This window comes from Gymnoscopelus braueri, assembly GCF_963280865.1.
Source record: "Gymnoscopelus braueri genome assembly, chromosome: 11".
Taxonomy (NCBI): domain Eukaryota; kingdom Metazoa; phylum Chordata; class Actinopteri; order Myctophiformes; family Myctophidae; genus Gymnoscopelus; species Gymnoscopelus braueri.
In genome coordinates this window covers 51,642,473-51,655,567 of record NC_137613.1, presented here as the reverse complement: position 1 = coordinate 51,655,567, position 13,095 = coordinate 51,642,473, and the positions used below count along the sequence as shown (strand labels likewise).

General features: G+C 38.2%; 1 protein-coding gene across 2 annotated transcripts in view; it reads right to left on the bottom strand.

Annotated features, from left to right (window-relative positions):
* The window catches only part of phactr4a (phosphatase and actin regulator 4a), a 95,318-nt gene that overhangs the window by 65,690 nt on the left and 16,533 nt on the right, over window positions 1-13,095 (bottom strand). Inside the window, exon 2 of one of the 2 annotated variants that reach the window (XM_080442827.1) lies at window positions 7,698-7,734. In XM_080442827.1, coding sequence (XP_080298953.1) covers window positions 7,698-7,710 — 13 coding nt within the window. In that variant the 5' untranslated portion in view covers window positions 7,711-7,734. Of the gene's footprint in view, window positions 1-4,855; window positions 4,983-7,697; window positions 7,735-13,095 lie in introns of those variants that run through there. The other variant, XM_080442826.1, reaches the window with a different exon arrangement.

Genomic DNA, 13,095 nt, shown 5'->3' with positions numbered 1-13,095 from the left:
TTTGGTTTGTGTAGTTACCTCGCCATGATGTAACTCCAAAGGTGGGCAAGAAATCAAAAATAATTGCTCCATTAATTAGAAATTGATAATTAAAAATATGCTCCCCATTGACTTACATTGTACACTGAAACAGCTCTCAAAGTCACTCTTTTAGCCCATAAACGAACACAAACAAAGCTGATTATTCAGACAATATAGAGCATCACCAAACCCAGTACCGTTTATTTTTTTAATAAAAATGTCAACTTCCTGTTGATTTTACCATTTGAAGATCCGGATCCGGATCCGCCGATCCAGTCCAGGTTCTTTTTAATAAAAATAGCTAAATCAACAGTAAGTTAACATTTTTATAAAAAGAAAAAACAGTACTGGGTTTGGTGATGTTCTATATTGTCTGAATCAACTTTGTTTACATTAGTTTACATGCTAAAAGAGCGACTTTGAGAGCTGTTTTACTGTACAAAGTCAATGGGGAGCATATTCTGAATTATCAATTTCTAATCAATGCAGCAATTATTTTTTATTTCTTGACCACCTTTGGAGTTACATCATGGCGAGGTAACTACACAACCCAAACCTCTACCAAAGTGGTCTTGCCCTTTAATAAATATTTGAAGTTTTTCAGAAAACATAGGTCAGGATTTAGAAGGTGTTTTTTTAGAATCGGCCTCAGGTCTAATTGGGTTTTTTTTTTTTTTTGCAGATCTACAAGCACTATGAGCTTGTAGATCTGCTATTTTTTAATAGCCAAAGAAATCTTAAAATGACACAGATGCTCGGATTGAGTGGGTTAGATTCCTTTCCTTTGTGGAAACACTGACAGCTTCATTATAAATCATGGCTGGCAAAGGTTAAAAAAAAAACGAGTGCCAACGCGTTTCAGCTGAGAAAGCCTTCATCAGGGTCCACTGAATATATGACAGGTAAGGTACAGTATGTCATTATAATGGTGACCACCGGCTGTCAAACATCAGCAGATGATGATGACAATACTGTGGTACAAGTTACACATAGACCGCACATAGATCTATATCCCAGAACACATCAGTCCAGTAAGACCGGGAACGCATCTGTCATTTTCTTGTGTCAAGTCTTATTTTATAGTCACTTTGGCTATTACAAAATAGCAGATATACAAGCTCATAGCCACGCTACGAGCTTGTAGAGCTTATAGCCGTGCTACGAGCTTGTAGATCTGCAATTTTCTTTTTAAATCTTGAACATTTTGTGCAAATCTTTGAATAATTATATTTTTTTAAAACAACATTTGTAACTCAAATCTTTGCTTCTAGGCGGGGGGGTCCCTGGAGCAACATATTTTGATGGGGGTTGGCGGCCAAAAACATATTTTTGACATGAAAAGGTTTTGCTCCAGGGACCCCCACAAGCAAAGATTTGAGTTAAAAATATAGTTTCAAAAATATATTTATTCAAAGATTTGCACAAATGTTCCAAGATTTTTCTAAAAATTGCAGATCTACAAGCTCATAGCGCGGCACTCGGTGCTCTAACGCTGTTCTAACACTACATCGGGCGGCAAGTGGCTCAGGAGGTAGAGCGGCCCGCTTTGGGAAACGGAAAGGTTCCCAGTTCGATTCCCGATCTCCCCCCAGAGTTAAGTGTCAAAGTGTCCTTGAGCAAGATGCTGAACCTCTCCCCGATGAGCAGGTTGGTGCCTTGCATGGTTTCCTCCGCCGTCAGGTGTGTGAATGTGTGTGAATGTGTGTGTGTGTGTGTGTGTGTGTGTGTGTGTGTGTGTGTGTGTGTGTGTGTGTGTGTGTGTGTGTGTGTGTGTGTGTGTGTGTGAATGGGTGTGTGAATGGGTGGATGTAATGCACATTGTAAAGTGCTTTGGGTAAAGGCGTTACATAAATGCAACATTTATATCAGTATGTTGTAGATAAGACAGTACAGTGCAGTATGCAGCAGATAGAGAAACTTAACCCATTCAATGCGGGAACGCGTCGGTGTCATTTTAGATGTCTTTGGCTATTCAAAAATAGCAGATCTACAAGCTCATAGCGTGGCACCGAGTGCCGCGCTATGAGCTTGTAAATCTGCTATTTTTCATGAAAAATCGTGAAAATGTGTGCAAATCTTTGAATATATGTATTTTTTAAAGTGAATATTTTCATCCAGGGACCTCCAGAAGCAAAGATTTGAGTTAAGTCCCGGACGGCTGGCGTAGCCGTATGAGCACCGAGGCTGCTAATGCCAGCCTGACAAGCGTGTCGCGGGTTCGATTCTCGATCCCGATGACCTTTTGCTGCGTGTCATTCCCCCATCTCTCTCTCCCCATTTCCTGTCAGTCTACTGTACCTATCAATAAATGCAGATAAAAGCCCCCCAAAAAAACAATGTTTAAAAAAAAAAAAAGTGATGTATTTAAAGAATTGCATATTATGTTCAAGATTATTATTTTTTTAAGCAGATTTGTAGATCTGCTTTTTTGTTGCGTATATTGCTATATAATATCAGTAGTTCTCTAATTCCCCCCCCCCTAAATTACATCCATTTGGCCGCGGACCCCGTCTCAAAATATTTTGTTCCAGGGACCCCTAGAACCCAAGATTTGAGTTACAAATGTTCACTTTCAAAAAATATATATAATTCGATTTAAAGATTTGCACAAATGTACATGATTTTTAAAAAAATAGCAGATCTACAAGCTCGTAGCGCGGCACTCGGTGCCGAGCTACGAGCTTGTCGATCTGCTATTTTTTTTATAGCCATAGTAAAAAAATAATGGGTTATAGCTCAAACCTAAAATGACACAGATGCGTCCCCGGAGTGAATGGCTTAAAATGCGCCTCAGAACTTTGTCGCACAGTTTCCTTCCGTCGTATCAAGTCTTCTGCTTAATTGGGCAAACATGTGTGGCTGTCACGATGTATAAATAACCTGCTGACTCAGAGCAAAATACCACAGCGCTGGCCTCATCAAAAATGACAGCCCTCCCCCGTGATATAGAAAAAGCATCATGAATGACTTTAAGCCCACCTAGTTGGAAGAACCAAAATAAAACACACTAAAAGCCTTGGTGGAAGTGGTGCATCGAGTGTACTCGAATGTTTTACTTAAGTAAAAGTATCAAAAGTACTCTGTTACAAGTAAAAGTCAGGAAATAAACATTTATTTAAGGACAAAAGTATTGGTATCAAAATGTACGAAAAAGTACCAAAAGTAAAAGTACAAAAATGTTTGAAAATAGCAGATCTACAACGCGTTGCGATGCGACGCATTGTAGAGCTTGTAGATCTGCTATTTTCAAATAGCCTATGTATAAAATAGGGATAAAGTGGTTCATGTATGTTTTACAATGTAATATATTTATATCTGCAAAGTAACTAAAGTTTTCAAATAATTGTAGTGGAGTAAAAAGTACAATATTTACATTTGAGATGTAGTGGAGTAGAAGTAAAAGTATAGACAATTGGAAATACTCCGGGAAAGTAAAAGTACCTCAAAATGTTACTTAAGTACAGTACTTGAGTAAATGTACTTAAGTTACTTTAGACCACTGGCTTTGAGTGACTCAAACGTATGGGTTTAAAGGCATAAATCCTAGGGAGGAAGTGACAGTTTATTTTTAAAGCGTGCTGCTTGTCTGTCCACACTGGGGCCAGACAGGGATGAGAAGATCAAGCAATCTAATCTGTTTGAACTAAGGCCTGCTTGTTTAGAAAAAGCACTGTGTCGGTTCATCCTATTGTAGGCCTGTCTGTACAGGGGTGTAAATGTCAATAGAATTAACCGATTTAACTGACTTTTTTTTTTTTTTAATCAATTTTAACCCATTAAAACTGTCATTTTAGATTTTAGCGTTGGCCATTAGAAAAGAGCAGACATACAAGCTCACAGAGAGCTTGTATGTCTGCGCTACAAGCTTGTACATCTGCTATTTTGGGATTTTTATTTATTTTTTCTTGAAAGTGTTTTTTTTATAATTTTGAATAACGAATAAGTTTGAGAACTACTTATTTAGAAGGCAGTTCTAGAATTGTTCTCGGGTCTTAATGGGTTAATGAAATTAATGCGATCCATTCAGTGGATTATAACAAAATATATATTTTATTCGCTTAGATTTGTTGACAAAAAAAAACACCACTTTTTACTTATTAATCGTTAAAGTAAAAATCGACAAGAAAAATGATCGATAGTCCTTCCACGTACATTAATCAAGTCTTTGAGACCTAAGACTGGTTTTAAAGACACAGTACAACTTCTGGGCACTAATCAATCACCATCTCACTTCAGTTCACACAGTGTGTACTAGATTACAAACAAATTATGTTTCACTAGTAGTCAGTCATATATAGTCAATTAACCAGTTGTGTAAAGTAACTAAGTACATTTACTCAAGTACTACACTGTGTACAGTACACTTTTGAGGATTTCTTTACTTCACTGGAGTGTTTCCCATGTTCAATACTTTTACTCCATATATTATACTTTTACTCCACTACAATTATTTGAAAACTTTAGTTACTAGTTACTTCGCAGATATAAATGATTATTATACAACACAAATTAACCACTTTAGCCCTATTATATACATAGCCGATCTACAAGCTCGATGTGATGCGTTGTGAGCTTGTAGATCTGCTATTTTGAAACATTTTAGCACTTTTACTTTGGTACTTTAAGTATATTTTGATGCCAATACTTTTGTACATTAACTCAAGCAACATTTTGAACACAGGCCTTTTTACTTGTAACAGACTACTTCTACAATGCAGGATTGATACTTTTACTTAAGGAAAACATTTGAGTACTTTTTCCACAACTGGTTATGTCTTTAAAATAGCCTAAAAAAACTACCCAACAACAGGGAGAAAACGGTTCCTTTACTCACTCATATGTTCAGACTGTACGGCCATTGCAGGTCTTTTTTTAATCCACAGATAGTCACCAGGAGACCAACTTGAACCGGTAACAGCATCCAGTGAGTGAGTGAGCCACGTGAGTCGAGTGAGGTCCGGTGTTCCCTATCTACTGTGTTGAAATGAGACTGGAGGCCGTGAGGCAGTGTGCGTGTGTGTGTGTGTGTGTGTGTGTGTGTGTGTGTGTGTGTGTGTGTGTGTGTGTGTGTGTGTGTGTGTGTGTGTGTGTGTGTGTGACAGAGGGGAACAGAACACCAGGAGGCCTCGCTCACTAACCTACAGGTGTGTCCTCTGGGAGAGGCCCAATCAGATAGCACCTGTGCTGTGTCAACAGCGCGACGCGTCACGGGAAGCCCTCTTTCTCTTGGTGTTTCGCTTCGGTGGGCGGGGTTGTATTCCTTATACCTACTGTATAACACAAACTATGCCTACTAGCAGTGGTGGAAAAAGCACTCAGATGTTTCACTTAAGTAAAAGTATCAATACTGCAATGTAGAAGTACTCTGTTACAAGTTAAAGTCCGGAATTCTAAATTTACTTGAGTAAAGGTACAAAAGTACTGGTATCAAAATGTACTTAAAGTACCAAAAGTAAAAGTACAAAAATGTTTGAAAATAGCAGATCTACAAGCTCACAACGCGTCGATGCGACGTGTTGTGAGCTTGTAGATCGTCTGTTTTCAAATAGCCTATGTATAAAATAAGGCTAAAGTGGTTAAAGTATGTTTTATAATGTAATAATTTATATCTGCAAAGTAACTAAAGTTTTCAAATAATTGTAGTGGAGTAAAAGTACAACATGCATTGCCTCTGAGATGTAGTGGAGTAGAAGTAAAATTGGAAAATTGGAAACACTTAAGTAAAGTACAAATACCTCAGAATTGTACTTAGGTACATAACTTGAGTAAATGTACGGTACTTAGTTACTTTCCACCACTGCCTGAACCCAACCTCAAAACCACGCCCTCTTGGGGGCGAAACACCGGGGAAAGAGATGTTCTCCACACGTCACACACAGCCAAACCCCTTACAATACAGCTCCATGATTTCAACACTGGGCCAAACCCCTAGGAACAAAACCAGCTCCATAACATCAACACTGAGACTGACTCACCGCTCTCTGCTCTCATGATACTATGACTGGTAGCTCATTAGATCTCTAAATAGCCCCCCATAAAGACTAACAAAACGTCACCTTGATAAAAGAAAAGAATACTGAAAAAACTGTGATATTGCTTAATCATTTCAAAAGGTTTATAACAATGTATGACTATTGATATTACGTTGACGCTGTCTGTCAGTTATGTAACATGAGAGGATTATATGACTTAGGCCAATTTATGTTTTGACTTAGACAATTGTAAACCTGACTTAGGCCACATTATTTCTGGAGTGACTTACTCCAGACTACGTTTTCTTTCTTTTTTTCCCTTCTTTTTCAAGTCACACTGTCTTTGACTTAGGCAATAAATAATTAGCCTGGCATGACCAGACTAATATCACTGCAGAGATATTAGTCTGGAATCTCTGCGTGGAACCTATATTTCCAAGGGGCGGATAAAAAAGAAAACCACTTCGGGGGCAGTTAAATCCAATCACAACTGAGCGGTACCAGACTAATCTGTGGAGGGCTTGTATTCGTTTTTTGCACTGGTAGATTTGTCTGGTTTCCAGGCTAATATAAAATGACCTAGGTCACACTCTTGACATAGGCCATTATACTACTGGGAGTGGGAACAACATGATCTTTTCAATAAGGATATGTAGGTACAATTTGCATAAGTACTATGTGAAGTACTATTTTGCTCATTCTTGCCATATTTGGCTTGCTTTAACCACTTTAACCCTACTGTACGTTAACCAGTTTAATTTGAAAGAAATATATGGGGGTCCCTGGCACAAAATCGATCAAAGGGGGGTCCGCGACCAAAAACATATCAATATTGGGGTCTTTGACATGAGAACGTTTCCCCTACACTGCAGAGGGATAGCATTCTGTCAAACCACTTCAGAATCCACTCTGTGCTCTAATCTGCTCCGTAATGCATCAAGCTAAATTGCCTCATCGTTAATGAGGACTGTTGGCATCATGCCAGTTGAAGTTTATCAGGCAGGCTGAGTTTAATTAATTCCTCTCTTAACGAGTTGGGAGCCTGCAGCACTGGGTTGCACACAATTGTCCGATAACTGCTCGGAGAATCAGATTTGTGTATTTTTGCCATATAAGAACGTACAATGAATGTCACAAAGTAAGACATTTGTGTTAAATAGCTCTATATTCCCATAACAATCATTGCTATATAGAGTCTTCTCCCTGTCTCTCCATTTAACTCATTCCCTGCCTAGAACGACTAAAACGACTTTTGTCCTTTAAGCCCCCTCTGCCAAGAACGACTAAATTTTATTTTATTTTTTCTTATTTATTTATTTATTTTTTAACCCAAAGACCAAGGAGATATGATTTGTTGAAGATCTAGACTCCCATCCACTTCCTTGTTAACTTAAAACTTAAACATTTTGTATCTCGGCTCCTGAGTACTTTTTTTTTTAAATAAAAAATATCTGGCAGTGGGCAAACGCAAAAAAAAAAAGTTCTGGCAGTGAATGAGTTAATAGACAAAAAATATATTTTCAGGTGAAGATAATTTGTAACCCACCTGAAAATGTGTTTTCTATACACTACAGCTGGAGAGACGGGGAGATCCATGTTACTGAACAAACTATAGTAATTTATCACAATATAGAGCCTTTTGCTTTACCAAAGAATTATCATTTGCAGAACTTTTGAACTCTGAAAAAAAAACATCTCTCTTACCACGATTTTCCATCCCAGGGTCCAGTCCAGTCAGCTCCTGAATGAAACAAACAAATGGAACACATTAGTCTCAATGAAACCATGACAAAGGCACATGTAATTGTATAGTATATTTTATGAATCCAAAGTGCTATTAATGGGCCATAAAAAAAGTCTTAAAAACTTGTATAAAATATCATATGTTATAATTGTCCGATCTACTGTGTTGAAATGAGACTGGAGGCCGTGTTTATATTAGAAAGTGGGCCTATGTATTCATTAATCCATCTCTGTATTATCTGTAGCAAAGTGACACTGTTCGATTTTATTGTGTATAATTATCAATACGGAATCATGGAAACTATGGTCTACGTAACACTGCCAGTGGATATGGACCCCCGCCCCCCTAAAAGGATAACACAAAAAAGTCCTTGGGACTTGTTTCCATTGTGGTCCTACTGTATTCAATTAATCAACAAGCGCATAGAATGTTAACCCATTCAATCCGGGAACGCATCTACAAATGTCTTCTATATCCTAACAGTTTTGTGAAAAAACGTATGTTGCTATATCAGTGGTTCTCAAACGTTTTCATGTTAAGGATCCCCAAAATGATATGTATTTGGCCCCCAACCCCGATCTCAAAATATTTTGTTCCAGGGACCCCCCAGAAGCAAAGATTTGAATTTGTTTTGCACACATGTTCACGATTTTTCAAAAAATAGCAGATCTATAAGCTCATAGCGCTTGTAGGTCTGCTATTTTTGAATAGCCAAGTATATGAATGAGGATCTATCCAGGCCAATCACACACAGTCTAGTCCATATCCAACACAGAGCTCAGGGAGCTGCAAGACTAACTGATTGTGTCTGCTTACTCAGCTATGATAGAATTGTGCATTGATTAATCTAAAAGCTATTTGCACATCAGCTCTGTCCTATTTAGCATAGTGCAAAAATAACTCATACAATTTAGAGCTATTTTGCTGGGCCATGGATGGGAAACAACTTTCATGATCAAAATTGATCATCCAGTTAGGACCCCCAGGGGTCCTTGAGGGGGCTTCCAGGGGGTCCCCAGCTAAAATGATTGATAGTTAGGAACCAAATGGACCCTTGCGGGTCGGTAACGAGTTAGAATCAGAATCAACTTTACTGTCAAATGACTAGTTTACAGGTGTAAAGGAGTGGCTGAAATGTGTTTCTGCGTAAGCTCCATCGATTTGTTTTTTTGTTTCCAAGAGAGGGAGAATAAAAAGGAGGGATGGGGAGGGATAAGGGAGAGGGTTAAGGGGTTAAATTAACACTGATTTTACAGTGTATATTGGGGTCCCAGAGATAAAAACGTTATTAAATGGGGGTCCGTGGTCGTTGCCAGTCAGGTGGAAACCTTGAATGTCCAAAACCAAAATAGTGATAATAGCAGATCTACAAGCTCACAACAGGTCGCATCGCATCCTGAAAAGATGAAATATGGAGATACGAGGTTTCTGCCCGACGCCAACGACATCAAAAAAGGTTGAGCAACACGTTTCTACTACAGTGCCATGTTGTAAGACCCCCTGACCTATCAGACGCCAGGTGATACACCTGAGAGAACAAGCAGTCAGTTGAAAGGCTTCAGGAAACCGTGTCCCTGTCTTGACATACTGGGGGTCAGGAGGTCAAGGATGGGTTCAGCTGTAATTACTGGGTTTCCTGGTTTAACCCATTAAGGCCTGAGGGGGATTCTACAAAATGTCTTCTAAATCCTTCTAAACCTTTTCATGTCAAGGACCACCCAAAGTTATATGTATTTGGCCGCGGACCCCCATCTCAAAATATGTTGTTCGAGGGACCCCCAGAAGCAAAGATTTGAGTTAAGATTTGCACACATTTTCATGATTTTTCAAAAATAGCAGATCTACAAGCTCAGCTTGTATATATGCTATTTTTGAATAGCCAGTGAGGACAAAGCCATCAGAAGTATTTCTTGATATATCGTTATACTATTTTTGCTACTTTTTTTTTGGCACTGCAGTATAATGATGACGTAGGGCATTCATTTACAACAAAAACAACATATAAAGTTAAAATAATATGGAGATTTCTGCCCGACAGCAATGACAAAATAAACATATCGAGGGGGGGAAAATGCTTCTCAAAGATTCTATTAATCGAAAAAAATATCGATAGGACAATCGCTAAGAAAAATAATCAACACAGCTCTACTTTACAGGTAAAGATAGCCTTGTTGAGTAAAGTCTAGGGTGGGACTCAAGAGCTCAAAGAGTTCAGTGGTGAAAAAAGTACTCACACGTTTTACTTAAGTAAAAGTATCAATATTGCAATGTAGATATACCCTGTTACAAGTAAAAGTCTGGAATTCAAAATGTACTTGAGTAAAAGTACAAAAGTTTAAATGTACTTAAAGTACCAAAAGTAAAAGTACTCAGTATGCAGAATGTCCCATTACAAGTTTCAAATGTATAACAATCTTTGGAAAATAGCAGATCTACAAGCTCACAATGCGTCGCATTGTGAGCTTGTAGATCTGCTATTTTCAAATGGCCGAAATGTATATAGTGTAGGGCTGAAGTGGGTAATGTATGTTTTGTAATAATAGTTTCCAAATAATTGTAGTGGAGTAAAAAGTACAATATTTGCCACTGAGATGTAGTGGAGTAGAAGTATTGGAAATTGGAAAATACTCAAGTAAAGAACAAATACCTAAAAATTGTACTCAAGTACAGTACTTGAGTACATGTACTTAGTTACTTTCCACCACAGAGAGTTCATGGTACCCAAACTAAATCAGTGTCACTGACTCAGCACAGTGATAAGCATAAACGGACGCTACACGTGTTGCTCCCAGAGCTTACTAGGATTTCAAAAGATACCACCGTCTGCTATTGGCTGTGCTACAGTAACTGTAGGTGTGGTTTAAGCCAGGGGTTTTCAACTGATTTTGACCCAGGGACCACCATCCTGACTAAGAGCAACCTGGGGACCACCACTATTGTGCGTGGTGGGTCCATCATAGACCCACCCCACACAATAGTGGTGGGGGGTTCATGCACCACAGGGAGCTGGAGAAAATAGCTATAATATCAATATAATATCTAATAAAATACAGTGATTTTGTTTGAATATGATGGAATATGATTAAGTATTACTGTGCTTATGGTAAGCTCACATGTCATATCACACACACACACACACACCATACAGTAAGAACTACTGTAAGTTATTAACACATTCCCTGCCAGAGGGTTTTTTTTATTTTACTTCCCCCAGTGCCAGTGTTTAATTTTTTTTTACACAGGAGCCGAGATACAGGATTGGATGGATTTTTTTGGCAGTAAACGGGTGTATTTTTCATCAACGGTTATACTCGTGATTGGCAGGTAAAGTGTTAAAAGTAAAAAATAAAAAGTTTTATTTATTTTATGCATGGCCAGGGACCACCTGCAATACCTCCGCGGACCACCAGTGGGGTTGAAAACCCCTGGTTTAAGCCATTCAATCCGGGAACATATACTGTGTCATTTTAGTTTTTTTTTTAGCTATAACCATTATTTTATACTTTTGGCTATTAAAAAATAGATATACAAGCTTGGGTGCCGCGCCACGAGCTTGTAGATCTGCATTTTTTTTTAAATATCGTGAATTGGTGCAAATCTTTGAATATATATATTTTTTAAGCAAACATTTGTAACTCAATTTGGGATTCAACTAATGTCTTCAGAATTCTAACAGTTTCTCTTTTTTTTTTACTTATTTTGCTATAATATCAGTGGTTCTCAGACTTTTTTCATGTAAAGGACCCCCAAAATGATATTTGTCCGCGGACCCCCCTATATATATATATAATATATCTGCTATTTTTGAATAGCCCAAAGAAACCTAAAGTGACACAGATATGCGTTCCCGGGATTGAATGGGTTAAAACGCAGGATGATGCAATAAGGGGGCGGAGCATCATAGCAGTCCGGTATCGGGCCGCACTTTGTATGGTTTGGTCTGATCAAAGGTCCTCTTACAACTGTTTGCATTGCAGTGGCAGCTGGAAATGCAGTTTTTAATTCACCCCCATGTATCAGGAAGACTGGGCAAAACCTTAGCATAGTGCCCATAAGATCTGAAAGATCACACAATGGATTAATATTATTACAATAATTGCTCTGCATATTAGGTCTATCTCTGAATGAGGCCAGGTTACAATGAATTAGGTTAGGAATTAGGTTAACACGGCATGCATTATGTAAAAAAAAGATTTTGCCGATATGACACACATGACCAAAATGCAGTGGTGGAAAGTAACTAGGTACATGTACTCAAGTACTGTACTTAAGTACAATTTTGAGTTACTTTTTTACTTAACTAGAGTATTTCCAATTTGCAATACTTTTTTTTTTTTTTTTTTTCAGAAAAAAATATATCAATGCTCAAATGCATTGATATAATGCTCAAATGTTTTCAGGCAGTATATTTTCCTAAATCTGGAGACAATTCATATGTAAACTATACAGATTATTTAGTGTTTGAGCATAAATATGCATTTTGAGAACCCAAAACCCCCCAAAAAAAATCTCGTACGAGCTTGTAGATCTGTCATTTTGGAAAAAAAAGTGAAAAATGTGTGCAAATCTTTGAATATATATATTTTTAAAGTGAACATTTGTCAATATGTTGTTCCAGGGACCCCCAGAAGCAAAAGGTTTGAGTTACAAATGTTCACTTTAAAAAATATATATTCAAAGATGTGCACATTCTTCACGATTTTTCAAGATAAATAGCACATCTACAAGCTCAAAGCGCGGCAGTTGGTGCCACACTATGAGCTTGTAGATCTGCTACTTTTGAATAGCCCAAAGACATCTTAAAATGACACGGATGCGTTCCCGGATTGCATGGGTTAAAACGAGAGAGGCGAGGTTGAGATGGTTTAGACATGACGAGCAGAGGAGGTGATGTGAGGGGTAACGTTGGGAGAAGGATACTGAAGATGGACGCAAGGTAAGAATGAGTTCTCCTTAACGCTATGGGACTTTCGAGCCTTTGCGCACGTAACACAGGCTGCACAGTCTTCCGTCTTTAGTAGAAAAAAATTAAATACACTTTTGCTACTCGCCAAAACAACGACGGTTTTATGGAGAAAGCCTACTCTACTTAGTGGGAACACTCACACACACACTCACCTCATGTCTAAAATACACTTTTTGACAAGAAAAGAAAATATTTCACCGGAAGGAAAAATTCGGTCAATAGAAAAATTCCATTGACCAGATCTGTAGAGGCAGGGCGCAGTGGAGTAACCAAAAACATTTTATTTTCTGGCCGAAAAGTGTATTTTAGACGTGAGGTGGGGGGCTCAGAGTGTTCCCACTAAGTAGAGTAGGCTCTCAACTCCATAAAACCGTCTTTGTTTTGGTGAGCAG